The sequence below is a fragment of the Haemorhous mexicanus genome, chromosome Z (assembly GCF_027477595.1).
Source record: "Haemorhous mexicanus isolate bHaeMex1 chromosome Z, bHaeMex1.pri, whole genome shotgun sequence".
In the NCBI taxonomy this organism is placed as follows: Eukaryota; Metazoa; Chordata; class Aves; order Passeriformes; family Fringillidae; genus Haemorhous; species Haemorhous mexicanus.
This window is the reverse complement of record NC_082381.1, coordinates 79,672,469-79,693,115: the sequence shown is the minus strand read 5'-3', so window position 1 is coordinate 79,693,115 and position 20,647 is coordinate 79,672,469. Positions and strand designations below refer to the sequence as shown.

Here is a 20,647-nt window from a genome sequence, read left to right as displayed (position 1 = left end):
TTTTAATTGAATCCATCTCACAGATAAATTACAAACTGCAGCACTATAATTTATGAGAATTAACACTGCAAGTGATGCAGAGGACATGGATTTTCTAATCTTGGACAGCACTGAGTTTTCCATGCCTTACTGCTCTGTTTTAGGGCATGTACAAATCTACACAGATCCTAGAAGAAGGCTCATGAGCAGGGACACACTGCATCAGGGGCTGCAGCACCCAGGGACATTTTTCCAAAACACAGTACATCCCAAAGCTCAGGGAGCTTCCTAAACTGAACCACGGGGCTCACAAGAAGTCCAAATGAAATCCAGATATAGCAATTTTTGGTGTAAGTTAGAGGACTCCCCTCTTCCAAAGACCACTTGCATTGCTGCTCCTCTCTTTCATGACAGAAAAGCAGAGAACCACTTGGAGTGAAGGGTGGAGGAAAAGAGAAGGAACATCACCTTCAGGTCAGCACTAATTCAGGGTCTTGAACTGGCACCTCTATAGAAACCAGTGCCCTGGTTGCTCCCCTAGGGCAAAGCTGACAAGGCAGACAGTAGTTCTGCACATTTACCACAGAGGCCTCGAGAGGGCTCAAATTTGGCATGTGTTTGGCTGCACTGGTGAAACAAATCCTCCACCACCTTCCCCAGAAGCTCACCTGGGAAATACACATGCTGGTAACACAAGGAGCAGCCCATACTTCCTCCTGCCAAGCCAAAGGGAATGGGAACCCAAGCCCTCCTTTACTTAATTTTAAAGAAACTGTTGGAAAACTCTTGGTTCATGTGCAGCAAGAGATCAGGAAATCTGATAAACAGTCAAGAACGGGAGCTGCCCAGCTTTCTGAATAGGTGGAAATGCCAAATAAACAAAACAAAAGCTTTTAAAGTGCTGTCTAGTCTGCCACTTTACTGAATGCCTGCACTCAAAAGCGACCCTAAGCCTTCAGTACAATGCAGTAGTTGCTAGACAGGGAATTACTATTCACTTCAGTAGGCACAAACCCCCAACAGTTATTTTGTGTCTCTTCTCAAAATCTACAGAGTAGATACACAAAAGTAGATACAGAGTAGATATACAAGAGTAGAGTACATACAGAGTCATACACAAACCCGCACAAGAAACAAAACCTGGCATTCAACAGCACAAAGACAGCAGCAATATCTGTCTATGCTCACTCTGTAAACAGACTGGAAATGCACTGTGGCAGAGCTGAGCTACTCTCATCTTCAGTAATTTTATATTTTTTACAAGACTCTCCAAAACCTTCTTGAGTGTGTTTGACACCAGGAGAAACCATGTGTTGACCACTGTTCAGAAGATGCTGGCAGGTTCTTGACGCAGGGTCCCAGCTGTCCTGGCTCCAATGACTCACTGGTCAGAGATGCAGCTAAGCAAAGCACGCTCCACTTTCAGATATCCAAAGAGCCACTAATATTATTCATACTGTTTCAAAGAGAAAAAAAATCTAAAAAATATCCTTTTAAATATGAAGAAAAGCAGGAAACGGCTAACACAGCTATGTTTTCCAAGAAACACATATCGCAGACAACACATGCCTTGGAAACAGTAAGATGCTCCCAGCAAAACAGTTCCCAATCCTTTTTGGACAAGATTACTCTTCTTCTGCAGTATATTATGATTTTCCACTAGAAACAGCTTTTGAGCTAAAGGAAATCAAATGCACACAAACAGATCCCTGCTGTTCCCTTTTTTATGCTTTATCCTTTCCCCCCCACAAAACACAAAAAAAAAGCAGGACACATGCTTTCCATGCAGTTTAGTCACTGCCCTCGAGATGTCTCTATGTGCTGCAGAAAGATCCCAGAAGACCAGTCTTAGTAAACAGCAGAGACCTAGGGGATTCCACGACTGTATGACAAACATGGAACTCAAGCAGTGTGAAATCTGGTTCAGCTACTCCATTATTTTGTTTAATACATGCTCAGTTCATGGCTTACCACAAATCTGGAGCCTTTGCATCATAACAAACAATAATCTGCTTATCTTTTTTTCTTTCTTCTTCTTTTTTTTTTTTTTTAATTACTATCTTTTAATTCCCAGTGAAGGACAAAATATGCAATAATCACTCCTCAAAACAAATAGCTCTCCTGAGAATGAAACAAGACCTTCTTAATACCGACGTCAACCAACAGCTGCAGAGAGTGTTCCCATGACACCACTGGTGGGAGCTTTGGATTTCAGCTCCAAACTGGTATTTTATACCATCCTAAGTATACAAGAGAATATGGAATATGTAAGAATTGTCTTTCATACCTGGATGAAGTGTCTTTCATACCTGCATCTTCAAGGATCTGAAACCTCATAAATTATGGATGCTGCACAGCACATCTCAAAATTATTTTCACCTGATTCCAACCAAGACTGGACAGCGCACACAGTCAAAAATTTGCAGATGTGGTTCTGAGACATTCACACTAACTCAAAAATTCTCGAGTGTGTATCATCCTTCTGCTAATGTATGTGAACTGCATGGCTGTGACAGCATTTCTCTTGTTCCAGTGCCATGAGGGTGTTATTTTTAGCTTGTTAAAGGCAGTTCATCTCCTTCAAAACTGGGCAGTTATCCAAACAGCCAAACGAGAGACAGGCTGTACTGTATCTGATGCTTTATGGGAAAAGCCCTCATTCACAAAAAAAAAGACCATGCAGAACCTGTACAGTAGATAAACTTGTGTTTCTATTATTTTGCTGACTTGGTTTTCAAATATATCACATAGGAAGAGCAAAAACTGTAACTCTGAGCATTGTCCACATTGTTATTTATGGTCAAGTAAGAAAGATTGTGTTCCAGCAGCCCAAGCAACAGGAGGTATTAATGATTTGTAGACAGCATCACATCTACCCTTCAAGTGCTGGACCCTGGGTGAGTTTTCTCTGGTCTTTGCCTTTAAGATGGAAGCAGTAGGAAAAGGCCCAGAAGGGCTGGGAGCCAGGCACAGGGAATGACAGGAGTGCTCTGAGGAGCTCCCTCCTGACATGAAGAACGCACTCATGTTAATTTCTCCTTGACAGGTGAATTTTACAATGTGTGAAAAACAGTAATCCAGTGATGCTGCACCCCTGGAGGCCTTTCAGCACTCTTTCTCCTCCCCCAGCTCAAGTGACGTGTGCCAACACCTTCCCCCAGCCCTGACCAGAGTCACACCACCACAACCAGCACATTGCTGAGCAACCCCCCCCACAGCAAGTCCAACTGCAATTGCTCATTTTAATGTAATAGGGTTTCTAGAAGCCCTAACACTGCGTGAACAAGACTTGGTCTCCAAGCATTTTGTCATTTTCTCTTGCCCAAATTCCTAATTATATTTACTCTGAAAACTTGCTTCTGGAGTCACTGTAGGACCCAGTGTGTCTCATCAGCCACACCATGAGGGAAGGGCACTCCATGGGCAAAGACCCATCAATATGCTGGGCATACGCTGTACCTCAGAAAGGTACAGTACAGCCAGATTTTCAACTAATTCAGCATTTACAGCTGAGCAGCAGCTATGAGCCACGCCAAGGTACAGCTGGACCCTGCCCTTGCCTGCCCCTTCCAAGAGAGATGGGGCACAGGGCAGGATCTGCAAACACTGCCAGTCATCACCACAAAGAGGAAAAGAGTTGTTGAACCCCCCCCAGTACATAAAAAAACCCCACACCAGGCTCTTCAATTTCTTCCCCTTCTCCCCACCTCTAAGTAAAGCCTTTCATTGCTAAGCAAATTTCTGCCAGGAAAATATTTTTCTTGCTTTTCTCCTAGCCACGCAGCGCTGTTTGAGGAGTGAGCTGTGTTTCTGCAGCCTGTGTTGAAACTGCAGTGCCCTAATGGGAACAAACACTCCAGTACTCCAAGTAACGAGGGCCCCTCTCCACGCCCTGCACACATTTAATTGTTGAGTTATGCTTCCTGTTCCTTCTCAATGCTAATGCTTTCTCTGAAATTCTCTCTCAGTGTTTCCAGAAGAACTTCTGACCCCAAGACTGTTTTTAAAGTTATGGCATTGTTATCCTGTTCTTCATTATGCTCGCATGGCTACAGGTAATTATGTGTGGATTCCCTGGTAAGACAGAAAGGCTCATGGCAGAAAACAACTAGTCAGTCCTACAGCACAGAGAAAAAAATATGAACTGAGAGGGAGTGGAGTTAAATAAATGCAATTCTTCACATTCACCAAACAGGTTTATTTATCCCCTTTCAGCTACATGTCTTGCATGAAAACCACAAGTGGGCTTTGGCAGGGATCAGGTAACCCGGATCACGCAGGGAACTTTAACAGCAGCCATCCTGTTTCCCTTGCTGGTAGGAGGGTGAAGACCTTGCAGGGTCATGGATGTCTCTGTGTGCAATGCGCCCGGCCCTGACGTGAAGGCACACATCCCACAGTTCAGGTCATCTCAAAATTATTAAATATGAGTAGAAAGGCCCTGACACCCCACAGCAGAGGGTCATGCAGCTGGGGGTGCTGCCAAGGTGGCCCCAAGGATTGCCTGCATGGTGAGCCTGGGCATAGGGAGGCAAATTCCCTTCCCAGCACCCCCTCAAAAGGAAGAGATGAGGGTGCCCTTTTCTTTTTTACAGCTCTATTCTGCATGGAACAGACTCAGGGTCCTGCCTCCAGCATCAGCAATGGCAGATTTAAGAATCTGGGGAGAACATAAGATTTAAGTACAGAGGAGCAGTCCCCAGCCTTCCATCCCTGCCTCCAGCAACTAGAGATCCAAACCTTCTGAGGCAGACACCCTCTTGCTGTGTTTTACTAACTCCTATAAATTTGAAGCCATTAATATAAAGCTGGTCACTGAAGCTGAATATTTAAAAAATACTCAGACCATCAAATATTGAACCACACAAAGGCAAGTAACTTCTGAAGGAACTAAGAATGGCACATGCTTCTGTCTAGGGACCAAAAATCCCCCAGATTCATTGGACACTTCGTAAAATCTTGGTAGATGAGCATTCTCTTCAGAGTTCACTTCCCAGGTTGCTCCACCAGCCAGCAATGCAATGACAGGTTCAATTTCAAGCAATAGAAACACTAGTAAAAGTGAATTAGAAATAAAAACAAATCATCCAAGGCAAATACTATCATATTATCCTATTTCACACTTGGACATAAATAGTGACATTTTAGAACAGCAGTGTCAACTGCACATGGCAAAATATGGATTGGGGTGGAGGAGTTAAAAATCCCCAAAATGTCTCAGGACCATTTAGGATAACACAACTCTCTGGCCAGTGCTTTGTGTCTGAAGTTAAGGAACATTTTGGACAAACTACTCCAGAAAGAAATGCACTTTAAGGACATTAATGTAATCCTTTTTCTGCCTGGCAGCACAAGTCTTAATGAAATTAAAACTTTAAGGCATGTTTCACGTTAAATAGGGCTTTACATAAGAAGACTGTAAAAGCAGAACTCCCTTTAAATTGTATTACATGATTTTTATTAATGAAACTTAACAAGCGGACTTTCAAGTAAGACTTAAAATGATACTTCTCTTAAATTACAGTTTTCAAGTGTCACTAAACTCTTCTGCTGTGTCCTGCAGAAGCTGACTAGCTCAGACTCTATTTTCCTGTCTGAAAATGCTGGAGCAGAACTTAAAATACTTGAAAACAACTGCTCATTGGGAAATTTTTTAGTGACAAGCATCTAGAAAAGCTAATTTTCTTTTTTTTTTTTTTTTTCACTGATTTTTAAAATAAGCCAGGTTGGAAGGGACCATGTGGGGGTATCCCATTTCAAAACAGTGACAACTTACATCACTTTCCTTAAGAGCCTGGTCCAGCTGAGTTCCAACGAGCTACAAGGATGAGTATTGGAACACAAACCTTCATTCCAAGTGATTGTTTTTTCTGTGTGGTCCAGTCTTTAGGCAATCGGGTGCTAAAGCATAAGTCCATCAGGTCTATTAATTATGGCTCTGAACACTCAGCAGTGAATTAGATTCACAGAGAAGTTAATGACACAATACCTCTGACAAACCTAGAAGCTCCTGCAAATTTTTTAGTATCTTCTATACTTGTTTAAGAATTAGATAGACATTGTTCTGGGTCAGAAAAGGGACAGTGAAGCCTCAGCTGACAATAAAACATGCTGAATTACTCATTATGACATAACCACCCAGCACCTGACAGTACTCCTTTAAGCCCCTCCAAAGACCCGCAGAGTAAAAAAGAAAATTCATTAACCTATTGTCAGAAGGGAGAATGGTAACTCCTGTGCAGGGCTGAGTTGAGAGTCAGCTTCAAATCTAAGACGTCTGACGCTTAGGCTGAACTCACAGTCTCACTTACCTGGTGCAGACCTTGAGTACCACCCATCCTGAAAGTCTAATACAATTACATTTGCACTGATTAAAAATAGACCAGCTTAGTTCCTGCTTTAATCCTCAGTCACACTGTCATCCCTTATCTACAGTACAGATATAATGGAATATATGTGAGAAAAAGAGAAGACACATGAATATCATCAAAAGCATGAGAGCAGCACAGAGCAGTGATTTCCAGAGCAATTTTGCAATAATAAGTTGGACTATACATTTATATAAATTTTAAAATAAAATCTTGTGATGCTTTGATTTCATACTGGCCTTGAAATCAGCTTCTAAGCTTTGCTATGAAAAATCCCCCCCAGTGTTGCCAGGTGGAAAAAAGCCACATGAATTTTATCTTTTCCATACATTTACCTTCCTCTGTGGTATGCAGTATTTGCACAGCCCAGCCCAGCTCAGGCTGCCCAGACCTGAGTGGGATGGATGAGGACGAAGGTAAAGCTGAGAGGTTTATACAGTACAGACTGCCCACCCCAGGCTGCAGAGAGCCCTGTCTGCACTGCGAGGCTGGCACAGCAATTGCAAGGGGTACACAAACACATTCTGTGCTTTGGATCAGAAAAGCAATGATTTCATCTGCAGATCAAGCAAAAACAGAAAAGGTCCTGAAAGTCACCAATAACTTATTACATTTCTTTAAATTACATCCTTTCAACAAAAGAAATTACTAGAAGCAGAAAAGACAATGGAAAAAAAAACCCTGCTGCTATTCTTCTAAAGTGTTTATTGTACCCATATTTCTGTGATTTCCCCTCAACCTTCCAATGATGTATTCCAAAAGCAAAGAGCTATTGCCATCAGGGGTGAGAGTGCCCGACAAGCAGGCAAATACAGCTGGCTCTGAGTTAGAGGCCACCACCACTGCCAGCTGCAGTGGCACTGCGATGGACATCAGGGCAGGCTCTCAACTCAAGTCCAAGCAGAAGGGCTCTGGGAGGCTCATGCAGCTGTGTCCTCATGGTCACGAGCACCTCAACCATCTTGAGCTTCCCTGAGCACTACGCTAATCTGGAAAGGAAACGCTTGATGAAAAAGCCATCACTGGCAACCAGGCAGAGCTTTGCTGGAATAGACATGAGCAAAGCAAGTGACAGACAACTCCCAGTGCGTGCTGAAAGAGTCAGTAGAATGCCAAGGAGCTTAATCCTGAAGCCACATATAATTAAATTTTGTTGAAATTGATTTTTATATACAAGTGCTGCTGAGCCATAGTCTTCTTAGAAATTACCAGAACGGAAAGAATGGTATGTAGAAGAATTCAAAGTATTTTGATCGAGATGCCCACTCAAGTTTGCACATAAACACTACACCAACATCAGCATGCTAAGAGTCCCACATTTATTTGTTTTTCCCTCCATCCCCCAAAAAAGACACCCTGGCACATAGAAGAGAAGACAGCGAAGAAGTAATAAACTTTGTTGGAGTATTAAGATGTGCGAGAGTGTTATAAACATTTACTCAAAGTAAGTCAGAGATGACAGATGTGTAGGAAGTAAACACCAGCATCACGAGACTCCTCCTGGGGAACAGCCTTTTTGCTCAGGTGTAAGTGCAAAAAGATAAAATCAAAACAAATCACCAAACCAGTATCATATCTGAGCCATCCAAAGATTTAACTGATTTATTTTAACACAAGAGAGTGGGAGGTGAAGACAAGAAGGGAAAATAAGAAATAGATATAACCTGTAAGTGAATCCACCTGCCTTCCCTTGCCGGAAAACCAGTCCACAAGCTCTTTAGATTAGAAACATAATTTTATTTTTTGTCTGCACCATACAAAAAAGGCCCAGAAGATCTATGAAGTTTCACAGAGCTACTGCATTACAAATAAAAAACAATAACCTACTTAATCTCTTCTTAATGCAGCCCTGAAGGGAATGCAAGTGAGATTATCAACCAGCAGCATTTATTCAGAACTTCAACCATGGTTCACTGCCAGAAATTCCTATCCCTCCTCCAAAGTGTCTGTTGGCTTTGACAGAGCAAATACAAACTTCAAGACTTGGATCATAAACTGTTAAAGAAGTTTTGTTACAAAAGGAGGGGAAAGAAGAGCATGTAACTGCGTAAGCATGGCAAGAGACTTTGCATCAGATCCAACAAAAGCAGTGGAAGTGGGTGGAAAACAATTGAAGAGAAAAACAAAACCATGATTGCAACATAGGCTGGAGGCCTCGAGAGCTCCTGTTCCCTGTGCTGCTGCCTTGCTGCAGGTCAGAGATGGCAGGGGCTGTGGTAAATGCCATCCACTTTCCAGCTTCTCCCCCACATCCCATGCAGAGAAGGTCTGAGTGGGATGGGATTGCCTGGTCCCAAGGACATGCTCCATGTCAGGCTGAAGAAGAATGTGACAGATGCAAACAGGCTTTGAGAGAGAGAGTAAAAATGTCACACCAAAACCACACTTACAGCAACCAGTTTTTCAGGAGACACATTCACTCCTTTCACATCTTCTTCTTCTGGCTCTTCGTTTTCCTTATTGTCAGTGCAAGAGACAGAGTCTTGGACTGAGCAAGTGCTAAGCAAGTCTGGCAAACTGGTAGATGGATACTTCAGAAGATCCCCTTCAGAAGATTCCTACCCGAGAGACAACACAATATATTACATCACATGCAGAAAAACACCAGTGCCAGAGTAAAACTGCCCCATCTCACCTGCCCAGTGTGAGCTCTCGGGTAATCCTCCCTGTGTTATACACTTCCACATGCTCAAACTTCTAATAGTCTGGTTATAAAAAGCAGGCTTGGTTTTAAAGTGTATATATAATAAACATAGCCAAATACACATTTAAAACATTTAGATTTCATAAAGAAGAATTTAAAATAAATGCTTCTTTGGCAGCCTGCTCCTCCCCACTTTGGATTTAGTAAATGTCACTGAGAGTGAACTGAGAGTTGACAGACCTCATTACTCATTCCATTGCAACCCAAATCACACCCTGTGCTCCTGTTCCCTCCCTGTGGATGTTCCCTTTACATGCTTATCTACATGAGAAACAGAGACATAAGAATAATACACTGACAATGCTACTTAGGACAATACAATGAAAACTGACCCAATAATCCTCTACCAACTCATTCCCAATGCTCAAGCATCTGCTTCCAGTCTTTGCCATGTTTTCTGGCAGGCAAAGATGTGTCTCAGCCAAAAGAAGTGGCCAGACAGACTCACTGCTTACAGAACAAATTCTGTGTTACTGATCACCAGACCAAAAGGCAAAGCTGCATTCCTATACTAACAAACAATAAATGCTCAGAGGGAGCTACTAGGGAACACTTCACCTATCTACACCTTTTCTGGGGCTGCTAGAAATACAGGACAGGCTGTATTCCCTACTGCTTGCCTTTCCAAGTACCCCTTCCATGGACATGAAAACTGTTCTAGTGCACAGAGCGCACGACAAGCAGACTTACAGCCTGATCAGGAAATTGAAGTTTTATGCCCTAAGTTTATGCATGATGGTTATTTTGGTGAGGTCACCATAGGAACAAGCACTTAATTTTAAGGAGAAATAAATGCAGTCTACTGCCTTGTGCTTTGGCAGAGTCCAGCTGTCTAAAGGAAACACAAAATGTACCTACTTCAGGACAAAGTGTGGTGTTTCCAGAATAAACACTTGTGGGGTTAACGCCAGACTGTGACTCTACAGAAGATCTGCAATGAACTTCAACGTCTAACAGAAATGTTAGAGAAGTGACAGGCTCTTCACTTTGGATATGGTGGAATAGAGGCTCTTGAAAAACATGTGCATGCAGTATCCAGGGAAGCCTTAAGAGCATCCAGAAATTAAAGTCACAGAAACCTGCTTTGGGATGGCTGAGGAAATCTGAAGGTGCAGCTAAGAAAAAAATTCAAAATTCTGACACAGTGGCCTGCTGACACCCTGGAAATACAGGTATATGAGTGCTCTGTTTGGGCCAAGATGTTCCTGTCACCACCTCAAAGGCCCTGGTGACCACCACATTGGAGGCAGGTCCTAATTTGAGATCACTGCGTGCTTTTGGGAGTCAGCTGGCCAAACACCAAACACCTGCAGCAACCCAGGTCCAGGGGCAACAGGATATGCTCCATGGAGAAAAGCAAATGGAAGTGAGCAGGATTTTCTTAAGCAAAGAAGCAAAATATTATGTAATATCCCCTCAACCTCTTCTGTGATCAAGGCAGAACGAAGAGTAAAACTGATAAATGAGTTCCACTCTCATTTCCCTGAAGTTTCCTGTCCCTTTATCTGCAAGAGCTCCATTCCCTGGTATTAACAAGGACAAAATAAGGAACTCAAGCCAAGAGATAATTTTCAAGAAATCTCAGGCACACAGATAGGACAGAAATGAGAGGTACACAGGCTGTGCAGGCAGGAAGCAGAAGAGGCTCAAAACAGTCTGCTTTACTTAGCATGTAATTTTAAGAAAATGGTTTTGGCCAAAACTTAGGTAACGTCTGCATGAATAAATACTCATCTGCACACTGAGTGACAGTGACAGTACAAGCAAATCATTAATTTCGTCTATACTGTGTTGATTTGCCACAGATTTATGGCAGCTACTGATATATTTCCTCTCACTGTGCATTAAATTTAGAGCAGCAGAAGTGCACACGTGATTCCCTATGGAAAATACACCCTTTTCACGCAGCACTTGCTCAAACACTTGTGTATGTACATTAGTGAGACCACCCAGGAGATGTCTGTACCTTGCTAGAGACCACCAGCTGCACCAGGCCAGCAGCCGAGCGGAGGAGGGCCACGGCGTCCTGGTGGGAGAGCCCCACCAGCGACTGCCCGTTGATCATGAGGAGCTCATCGCCGGCCATCAGCCTGCCGTCCCTGCAGAGACAGAGTGGGAACACGGAGCTGCAGGGTGGTTCTACCACAGTGCCTAGCTCCGCTGGAATGTGGTGGAATGTGGAGGCATGGACAACGTACAATCTCACTATGCTGAGCTTGCACGGATCAGTGCTGTACTACTTTCTAGAAAAAGTGGCTCAGAAAGGAGCCCACCTGAAATCATTGTTATAACATGGGGAATTTCAGAGGGGAATCTCACCCTCTTTGAAGGTTGAGACTCCACAAGTCCTCTCTGTGACCCATTGGATTAGGTAAGAGAATAGCAGCAAGCCCCATCTCCACCCCATCAGGAACAGCAGGGCAGTCAGTAAGCACCCTGGGGCTGCACAACTGGTCCCATGGGAAAGGCACATCTTCCAAAAATGGCCTTGGGGGAAAAGCCCAACAAGCCATCAGGCTCCCTGGTTTTCCCTCCACCACCAAGGAAGTGCTTGATCTGTCTACAGTTTGGACAAAACCTTCTAGAAGAAGCTTCAGTGATCAAACACAAAAATAAATCTTTAGTCTGACAATGCCATATTCTCACCCTCACACCACGGGAGGGCAAAACTCCAAACTCCTCTCATGAACCCAGAAAACAGCGATGGCTGTGGTTATCCCATCCCACCCACCACTGTGAAGGCACCACTGTCACCTCACCTGTGTGCAGAGCCGCCTTCCTCCACATGGGTGACGATGATGCTGTGAGGGGACCGCTTTGACCCTCTGCCTCCCGTTATCTGGATTCCCAGCCCGTCCGTCCCCTTCAGGATGTGCATCTTCCATACGCGGCAACCTTCTCGCTGAGAGAAAACGTGCAGAAAGTCCTTCAATTTGGATTTGGAACACCAAGAGAGGGCTGTGAGGGTATGGGAGGGAGCTATTTAGCACCTAGCTGCCCATCACCACACACCTGTATAGCCCAGGCTATACTGGTGTTTCTGCTGAGCTTTGCTATGTTAGCTGTGGTCCAAGCGAAGGAGGCAGAAAGGAGGAGGCAGCACAGAGCAGGGTCAGCACGTAGAAGTTTCCTTGCAGGGGTGTTTGCAGGTTTTCTGAGCCACGCAGGCTCTCAATGCCCTGATCCTTTCCAGAGCAACCAGCGGCCTCAAACCCCTTCGCCAAAACTCAAGGATGAGCCGTGCAGGGCTGCAGAGGACCAAGACGTGGTTCAAGGGGGACCTTGAACATCAGGTGGTGCATCTGCTGTTGCAGGAGGGACCAGACTTGCATCACACAGCAGTGCTTCCCTCTCTGGAGGGGTTTGCAGGATTTGAGACACAGGAAAAAAACCACCAACTTCAAATTATCAGCTGCCAATCAAGTATTTCTTACTGGGCAGCTGTGGCACAGATTGTAAATAATAAATTTACCCACTGTGGAGAATAATTTTCAGTATAAGCAAGTTAATAAGCAATGTTCAGGACACCTTTATTGGTTTTGGATATTTTTAATTGATGTAAAGATTTAACCAAAAAGCAGTTTACAAACTTCAGAGCAATAGGAAATGCAAAACAGAAACTAGCTCCCATGAGTCCTACTGGCAGGACTGGGCACAAGGAAACATAAGTGTGACAGTATCAGCAGAGCAAAAAAGGAAAGAGAAAAACAAGCAAGCAAGACAAGTAAGGCAGTTGCCAGGATGCTGTCAGAGAGGGGAAGAACCAGGACTACAGGATTATGATTATGAAAAACCCTTGCAAGTTTTCAAGCTTCTAAGACAGCAAAATGCACAATTCGGAGGCAATTTTTAAGCCATGTGTTGTAGTCACCAGGCACCAGGTCAGCTATTTCTGACTGGGTGTGTTATGCACACAAGTAACATTCTCGCACTACCCGAACGCCCAAGTAGCAAAGATGATTAAAATTTCATAGCAAACTGTGAAGAGCATGCACAAATTCCTGCTTGTTTCTGAGAAGTAGAACTGCTAAATATATCGGCAAACCCAAGGGCTGTGGCAGCAACCTGCAGATTTTAGGCCACTGTTGTTCATCACACTATTAAGTGAAGAAAATGTGGAGTTTTTTTTCACTTGATCCCTGAAACTTTTAAAATATTACTTTTTCAGATAAAGGAACAAAGAGGTCAGTAGCTACAAGAATATCTTAAGAATAAAGTAAAAAAATAACAAGAATAATTAATTATTATCTACTCTTAATAATAATAATAATAATTAATTATTATCTGTCTAATACTAACATTACTAATGTTAACATGAATATTAATAATAACAATAACTATGATATTAATGAATGCCAGCCCTTAGACCACAGGCAGGAGAAACAGAAAAACCAAACCAGGTTCCATAAGAGGTGACCCAAAAGTTTGAGCCTGAAAACATACACCTGTGGGTAATCTGTTAACTTGAAAGCCTTGCAGATGGGCAATATCCCAGCAGGTTTAACTGGTATCTTCAATGCCTTTAAAAAGGCCCAGTCTCCTGCTGAATAACAGGACATGTCAGGACAGAGGATGCTTTAAAATAAATTAGAGTGACACATGAGACACTGTGTTAAATGCAGGGGCAAGAGTCAACTATATTTATCTAGCTAAAAAACAGAACTGAACTACAGCATGAAAATGCTCTGGAGAAGTTTTATTGCTGTGAAGTACCTTGCACACATAATGAAGACAGTACAGCAGAGAAATACAATCTCTCTACCTCCCCCAACCAAGCCCAGGCTGAAAGGATAACCATCCATTCTCCCCATAAGATGCCACTTTAAATGTCCCTTTGTTAAAACCCAGTTTGGAAGCAGACTTTCCAATAAAATTTAACAATGCAGTCATAAAATTGCCTTTAATGACTTGGAAAAGCTTTTTGGAACATAAGTTACACCAAGGCCCACGATGTGCCTGGCTTGCACTCCTCAGCGCTCTTCTCTATCACAAATTTTATTGAAAAAAAAATTCCCAAATTTATTCTTAACTGACCAACTTTCAAATATTCATATACAGAGCACTTAATAAGAGCAAACGGCAAGACTCTACTGCTCCTGATTCAAGTACCAATCTCATTCTCTTTGAAAGCCCACTAAAATCAAAAGCTGTTGCAAAGTAATCAAAAGCACTTGTGAAGTAAAGCACTGCTCAGTGTAAACATGGGCAAAAAAACACATCCACAAAGACAACAAAACCATCTGGCACATGCCCAAATGTGTATTTCTTTCACTCATTTTCAAATGCCACTGCCACCAAGCCCTGTGTAAGAAAACGCTGTCCCTTCAGTCCTTGGTCAGCTGCAGAGATTTCATTGGGAATAAACAACTCAGTGTTGTCAGCTGGAAATCAGAACCCCTCACTGTTTTTTCCCTTTCCTTCATAAAACATTCATAGCTCTTCACTTAACCATGCACTGAAAGCAAACGCCCCCCACCAACACACATGTACCTCTGAGGGATGTCACTCCCAGATTTTGAAAGCTATGTAAGAAAGAGCAGACTGCCAGCCCTTCCTTGAGGCCTCGGGAGAAAGGGGGTGTCCAGAAGAATCCCCTTCCCCTCCCCATTAAGCTGCTGTGTTCTCTGTACAGAGCAGCATGGGATACTTTACGGCTGGCTAAAAATGGTGCTGCTTTGAACGTACATCTTAAGTGAATCCATCACAGGAAAGATTTAATAGTAAAGCTCTGTGCCAATTCTAAGGATGTATAAATGCATTTAAATTTTACTTAAAGCTGGTTTTGCTGAGTTATTGGGGACTCCCAGGTTAAACTACAAAAACTTTAAATGCTTTAAAAAATAAGAAAAGAAAAAAAAAAGTAGTAATGAATATGTTTATTTTTGAAAATTATTGAAGTATCCTATTTTCAAGCTTTCCTTCATGAACAAAAAGACTACAAGTTCACTTAGTCTTTAAATGAAAGCTAGGATTCTGGTGCATTCACTCCACTCCAGAGACTTGCAATACCCAAAGGAAACTCCAAGTGTAGTTAGTTTTGGCATTTTGCAGGTCTGATGTCACTGCCCTTGGAGCCTGCTTAATCCCTGCCCAGAGGATGAGTTTAAATGCTGACTGCTCTTCTTTGATCGGCTGCACGATTCCGGTTGCTGCTCAGCTGCTGTCAGTTCCACATTTCTATTAACATCTGAATTTTCCCATCCTCCCAGAATAATTCTCACAGCTTCACTTATTTATAACTCAGAATAACCTCCTCCCAGTTTTGTTCACCAGTGACACAAGAAATCTGTACATGTGTGCTCACAGCTCTTGGTGTAAAAGCACTTCAAACACAAAGCACAGATGTGCTGATGCCAGCTCAGTCTCAAACCCCAGAAATCCTCATCAAGAACAGAGAGCAAGGCACTACCAGCTCCTACCCAGCTAGGGATCAGGTGATATCCAGCCTTGCTTACTCCTTAGGAGACTGAACTGTATTCCTCAGCCAAAGGCAGGTCACAAGCACCTGGTGCAGCACTTGAGGACAAGCTCCTGACATAACTGGATGTTACCATCTGCTATGCAACACTTGGCTTTTGCTACTATGTATATGCTTTTGCAAATTATTATAAATTGTAACTACTTCTGTAGATGAAGCGCAAATCGTAACTGCTTTGTGAACAGTGTAACTAAAACTGCGCCTAAAGCAAGGCTATCACAAGATGTAAGTGTGCTTGCAAAGGATGTATCACAAGATACAAGCACTCTTGAAAAATGTATAACCCAGACAGCACAGGCAGAGAACAAAATACCATGAAAGGAGTCTAAAGTGGCATCAGAAGATCGCCTGGGACTGTCCCCCAGATGGACCCTTGGAGACTTTAGTTGTGGACTCACACAATGCTGTGGCAACCTGAGGCGGATTGTGGTAAACTGGCTCTGAAAACGTGCAAAGTCACTTGAGAAAGTGACGCAACTGCAACAGTATAAAGGACTGCTGCCTAAAAAATTGGGTGAGCCTCTGGCTGTTGCCATGCACCCTGAGCTGTTACTTTTGCTTTATTGATCTGTCCCTTATTATTCCTTATTAAACTGTTCAAATTTTGAGAAGTGAGCTTCATTTCTCACCATGAGATGAATACTTGTATCAGACAATCCAAAGAATGCCATGCAATTCACCTGAGATTTGGCGAAGATGGACATTCAGAAAGACATGGTTGCTTTGAGAGTTTCAAAGCAATAAGAAGGAAAAATTCATTGCTAGAGATTTGAACAAACCTTAACTCAGACTTCACTTGTAATCCCAGGCAGCAACAGCCCTGCCTACATGGATTCCTCCAACCAAAGAATTTCATGGACACGATGAACCAACATTTGTCAAAGTCAGTCTTGGAGGCCGAGATGAGATTGGGTCATCTCTTGAAATCCCTTCCAGGTTTGCATTTTTTTACTTCCCTCACAGAGCAAGCAGAAATACAAATGGTCAAGTCAGGCTGCAGCTGGGGTAATGGCTAATTTCTGTTCTCCGCAGTTACATCACTCTTAGTGACTCAACTTTCCTCCCAGCTTGGCTCTTTCAAGCAGGCAGCCCTTTGGACCAGATCTTCCCGCTTGAATCTGATCAACTTCAAAGTGCCTAGGTTACAATAATTAAAATGTTTTAAAAGACAGTATGAATATTCTACTTGGATTAATTGTCAAGTGGGGGGCCCACAGGGGAAGGGTCATCTTATGTAACAGACCACAAGTGAGAATAGAGAATACAACTGGCAGCTTCCAGTGGGTCCCCACAGGCCATTTTTTCTCCACCATGAAGCCATTGTACATCAGGCAGCCTCTTCTGAGAGCAAGCCTACATCTGGAATAAACTAAGAGTGCTGCAGATCAGAAAGGGAGCGTGCTGCCAGCGCGACGTGGGGAAGCTCGCCTTCCGCCTGCTCTGAGCGCACACCATCAAACACTCCATTTCATAAGCACATCATTAATAAAACAAAAAGGAACGTTTTTCCTCCGAGTGTTGAGGAAAATAAATAAATAAATGAGCAAAAGACACTGGAGACATTCTTTCCCCTGCTTCCCCTTCACTAGCTAATTGCAGGGGATTTAAAAGGGGTTTGACTTATTTTGACTGTGCTGTGTTCAAGAAGCTGCAAATCTGTATATACAAAAGAAAAAAAATTGCTTTGAAATCTTTCATAAAAGACAAGCTTGGCAGGAGCAAGGTGTAAACAAATGGAAAACAGAAACACCGTAAGTAGTTATAAAGCCAGACAGTAAAATAGAAAATGTAAAATAGTTGTCTATGAAAAAACACTTTCTGTCACAGCAGCAATTCAGATGAAGCTGATGTAAATATGCAACAATTTTAAAACAAAAACAGAGGTAAGTCCTGATAAGAATATCAATAACCATGCAAAGTCTGTATGCACACACCCACTGACTGACATGGACCCGAATGCAGCCCACGGGATGACTCCTTCCCTCTGCAATTCAACGTGGACTTTCACTGTCTGTCTGCAGGGACCAGTTCCCTCTTACAAACTTCTCAGGGTCTCCCATTAGGAGCAGCAGAAGTAAGCAGTGAGATCTTCCTCACCAGCCATGCAACTGCTCTGGAAAAGCAACATTTAACAGAAAGTTCCAAGTTCCATGCATTATAAAAATTTACTTCAATAAGCTTCACAGCAACTGGCAACCAGCATGCTGAACACAGAGCTGAAAACCAGCATAAAATGCCCCGAACAGAAACACACTACATTATACCTGTAGTACAACAAACCCTCTCCACGTGAACAGGGAGAATATTGGGATGGTCCCAGCACACACCACTGCCCAGCATCCTTAACTGATGTGAGATTAATTAAAAGCACTACTCCCAGCTCCCTGCCCCACCTTGGATCACATCATGCCTCCTCCCACTATTCCCCATTCCCCAGAAGGCAGGTGGGACAGACAGATGGGTAGCTGGGGAATTAACCCGCACCATCACATACCAGGTGAGCAGCTTGAACGCATCAGTCTTAAGATACAGTCAAAAGCCATCACTCTTCACATCTCAGATATTAATGTGAATGACTCAGCACCAGAAAATCATGCCAAAATTTTTGATTTTTGCAGATTCATAACAAAACAATTATTTCATTAGTGGATAATGAGTGTATTTTTTATCTGATCTTAGCCATGTTATTTTTAAGGCTGATCTGAAAGCAGGACTCCTGCTTTCATCTACTACCCTGGTTTTTGTTTTCATTGTTGCACAAGCAAGCTAAACAACTCCAAGATAAATCAAAAGCAGGTGAGGAAAATAATCTTAAATTTCTTATCAATAAATTATTTCAAGACAGGAGTTTCTTTCTCCATCCTTGCTGCCTATGAAAGTTTCTTAATGCTGAACCACTGAAGCCTTCAGCTTCTGCCTCTGGGTGATGCAAGCCATACAGTGTGTCTCCTACACTACTTAAAAGAGGGGGAAAATCCCCAAACTCAACAGGAATCACACAGTATTGATGATATAAATTCTCCATGTCCTCAAAATAGGAGCCAGAAGCACAGACACAACTGTGATTTCATTCAAGAGTTCATTTATGATCTCACAAGTCCCCTTGTTTGGACAAACAGCCTTCAGACATTTGGCATCTTTTCACTAAAATGTGTGTACTTTCCCCATGAAAAGAGAAGTGTCCTAGGGGATGAAACCTGGGGAACAGTAAAAAGCAAAAACATACCCTCCCCCAAACACAAACACATAATTAAAATACACAAAACAGGCAGCACAGTAGAGTGGATGAAAATTTCACAACTTTAAGCAAGACTGTCACCCAGGGATCCATCTCCCAAGACAGACTGCTTGTTGACATCATTTCCTTGGCAGGGGCTTTAAACATTTTATCAGCCAGTGCAAGCACCTGAACTATACCATCACCCCTCACAAAAACCTGCTGGAATCATTTGTCATCCTGAACCATCACCATCTGGATTGCACCCCTCTGAACTATTCCACTCTTGCCATCAGCTGAATCATTATTGTGAGATCAGACAAAGGATTTTCTCCTCTGTCTCTGACCCTAGGGGGTTTCTGCCTGGCAACTGCCCCCGAGGAGGCTCAGGCTTTTAAGGGCTACAGGTGTTTGCACTCTACTGAGTACTTCACTAAGTCTCATGCTCTTGGTGGGCTTTTGGGAATGGCAGGTTGCTTAGTCTGAAGTTTCTCAGAAAACACCCTTGCAGCCTGCAGCAGATTAAAGCCCAGCCTAGAGTAGGTCACCACACACTGACGTCAGCTAAAGAGGGGTGTCTCACGGGGACTGGTATTACATCTGTCCACAGCAGGAATCTTTAGGGTTTGCTCAGTGCTTTCAGCACTCTGCCTCAAAAATTAAGTGTATGTAGCTTTATAATTCCAGCAAATGCCTGAAACATTACAGCACCTAAGCAGAAAACATACTCTATTTTTAGGCATGTCCACTTGGTTTCAACTATTCACACTAAATGATTAAAACATAAAATGGTGTGAACTTGAATTTCAGCTAAAGCTAGTCATTTGCATTTGAGTTGTGGGTTTGCTGTATATGGCACACAAAATATTAAGATAAAAGGCCCAAACACCCACTTTCTGTGTGGGTGGGAAATGCTTTCATAGGAGGGTTTTCACCTATGGCTTATGATAGCTGAGTATGGCTGAAACCCCCTGCAACAGAACTTTGAAGATTCTCGTGCTGCCTTTGGGGATAGTTCATTTCCAAGAGTGAAGACCTCCTTTCAAGGTGACACAGTAAAACCAACACATTATAACTTATCCATTACCAGACTATCTCTACATCCAAGCAACCTTGGAAAATTCAGTACAAAAAGAAGATAAAAGAACAGGTCGCTATTCAAAATTAAAGTCTACAGCAAAACAGCTGCAGCTATCACTTAAATCACAGCAAAGGCAGGCAGAATCTTAAGTCAGTTGAAAAAATTTGGCAGCAAGCGACTTATCCCCAGAAAATCAAGGTGCTTGTTTTATGGCAAGGTAGAACATAACTGGCAGCGAAAAATATTAACTGTAATTTCACTGCTAGTTACATCAAAGCACTTCCTAAAACTCCAAGCAAAAATAAGGCCAAGTTTTGTCAGCGCTGTACAGCTGCAATTAAAAGACAGCCCTTGTCCCTAAGAGAGCTTACAACCCAAAACAGACAACAAAGAGGGAAGACATGCTTATCACAGTGCACATTAAAACTTCAAGACAGTAGATAGCCCCAGGATCCATGTTAATGATAGTTGGAAGAAAACACAACAGATAAAAGAAGATGTTAAGAATTGAATCAGATTCTGAGGAAGGCCTTTACATGACTAAAAGTATCTACATTAACACCTAAAACCAGTGTTATTTATGTCTAAACCGTGCATCACAAGAATCCCATAAAAGCCTTGATGAAACAGTAATTACTGCTTAGGCTGCCAAAAAAAAAATGATGTAAAGCAACTTAGCTTCAGTAGCTTCACTGGACTACCCTGCTCACAGCAAGTTATACATTTTGGTACAGTGAAAGGGTGAGAATTTTTTTTTTCCCATCAAGTTTAACAAAACAGTAAAATGCTTAAAGCATTATATTATCTCAAACCTCATGTT

General features: G+C 42.7%; 1 protein-coding gene across 5 annotated transcripts in view; it reads right to left on the bottom strand.

Moving 5' to 3' along the window:
* PDZD2 (PDZ domain containing 2) overlaps positions 1-20,647 on the bottom strand; it is a 201,973-nt gene that overhangs the window by 43,199 nt on the left and 138,127 nt on the right. For 4 of the 5 annotated variants that reach the window (XM_059837117.1, XM_059837119.1, XM_059837118.1 and 1 more), the window contains 3 exons: positions 11,811-11,953; positions 11,018-11,150; positions 8,738-8,905 (listed from right to left, as the gene is read on the bottom strand). The exons of the other annotated variant lie outside the window; for it this stretch is intronic. In XM_059837117.1, coding sequence (XP_059693100.1) covers positions 8,738-8,905; positions 11,018-11,150; positions 11,811-11,953 — 444 coding nt within the window. The remainder of the gene's footprint in view (positions 1-8,737; positions 8,906-11,017; positions 11,151-11,810; positions 11,954-20,647) is intronic. 5 annotated transcript variants of the gene reach the window in all.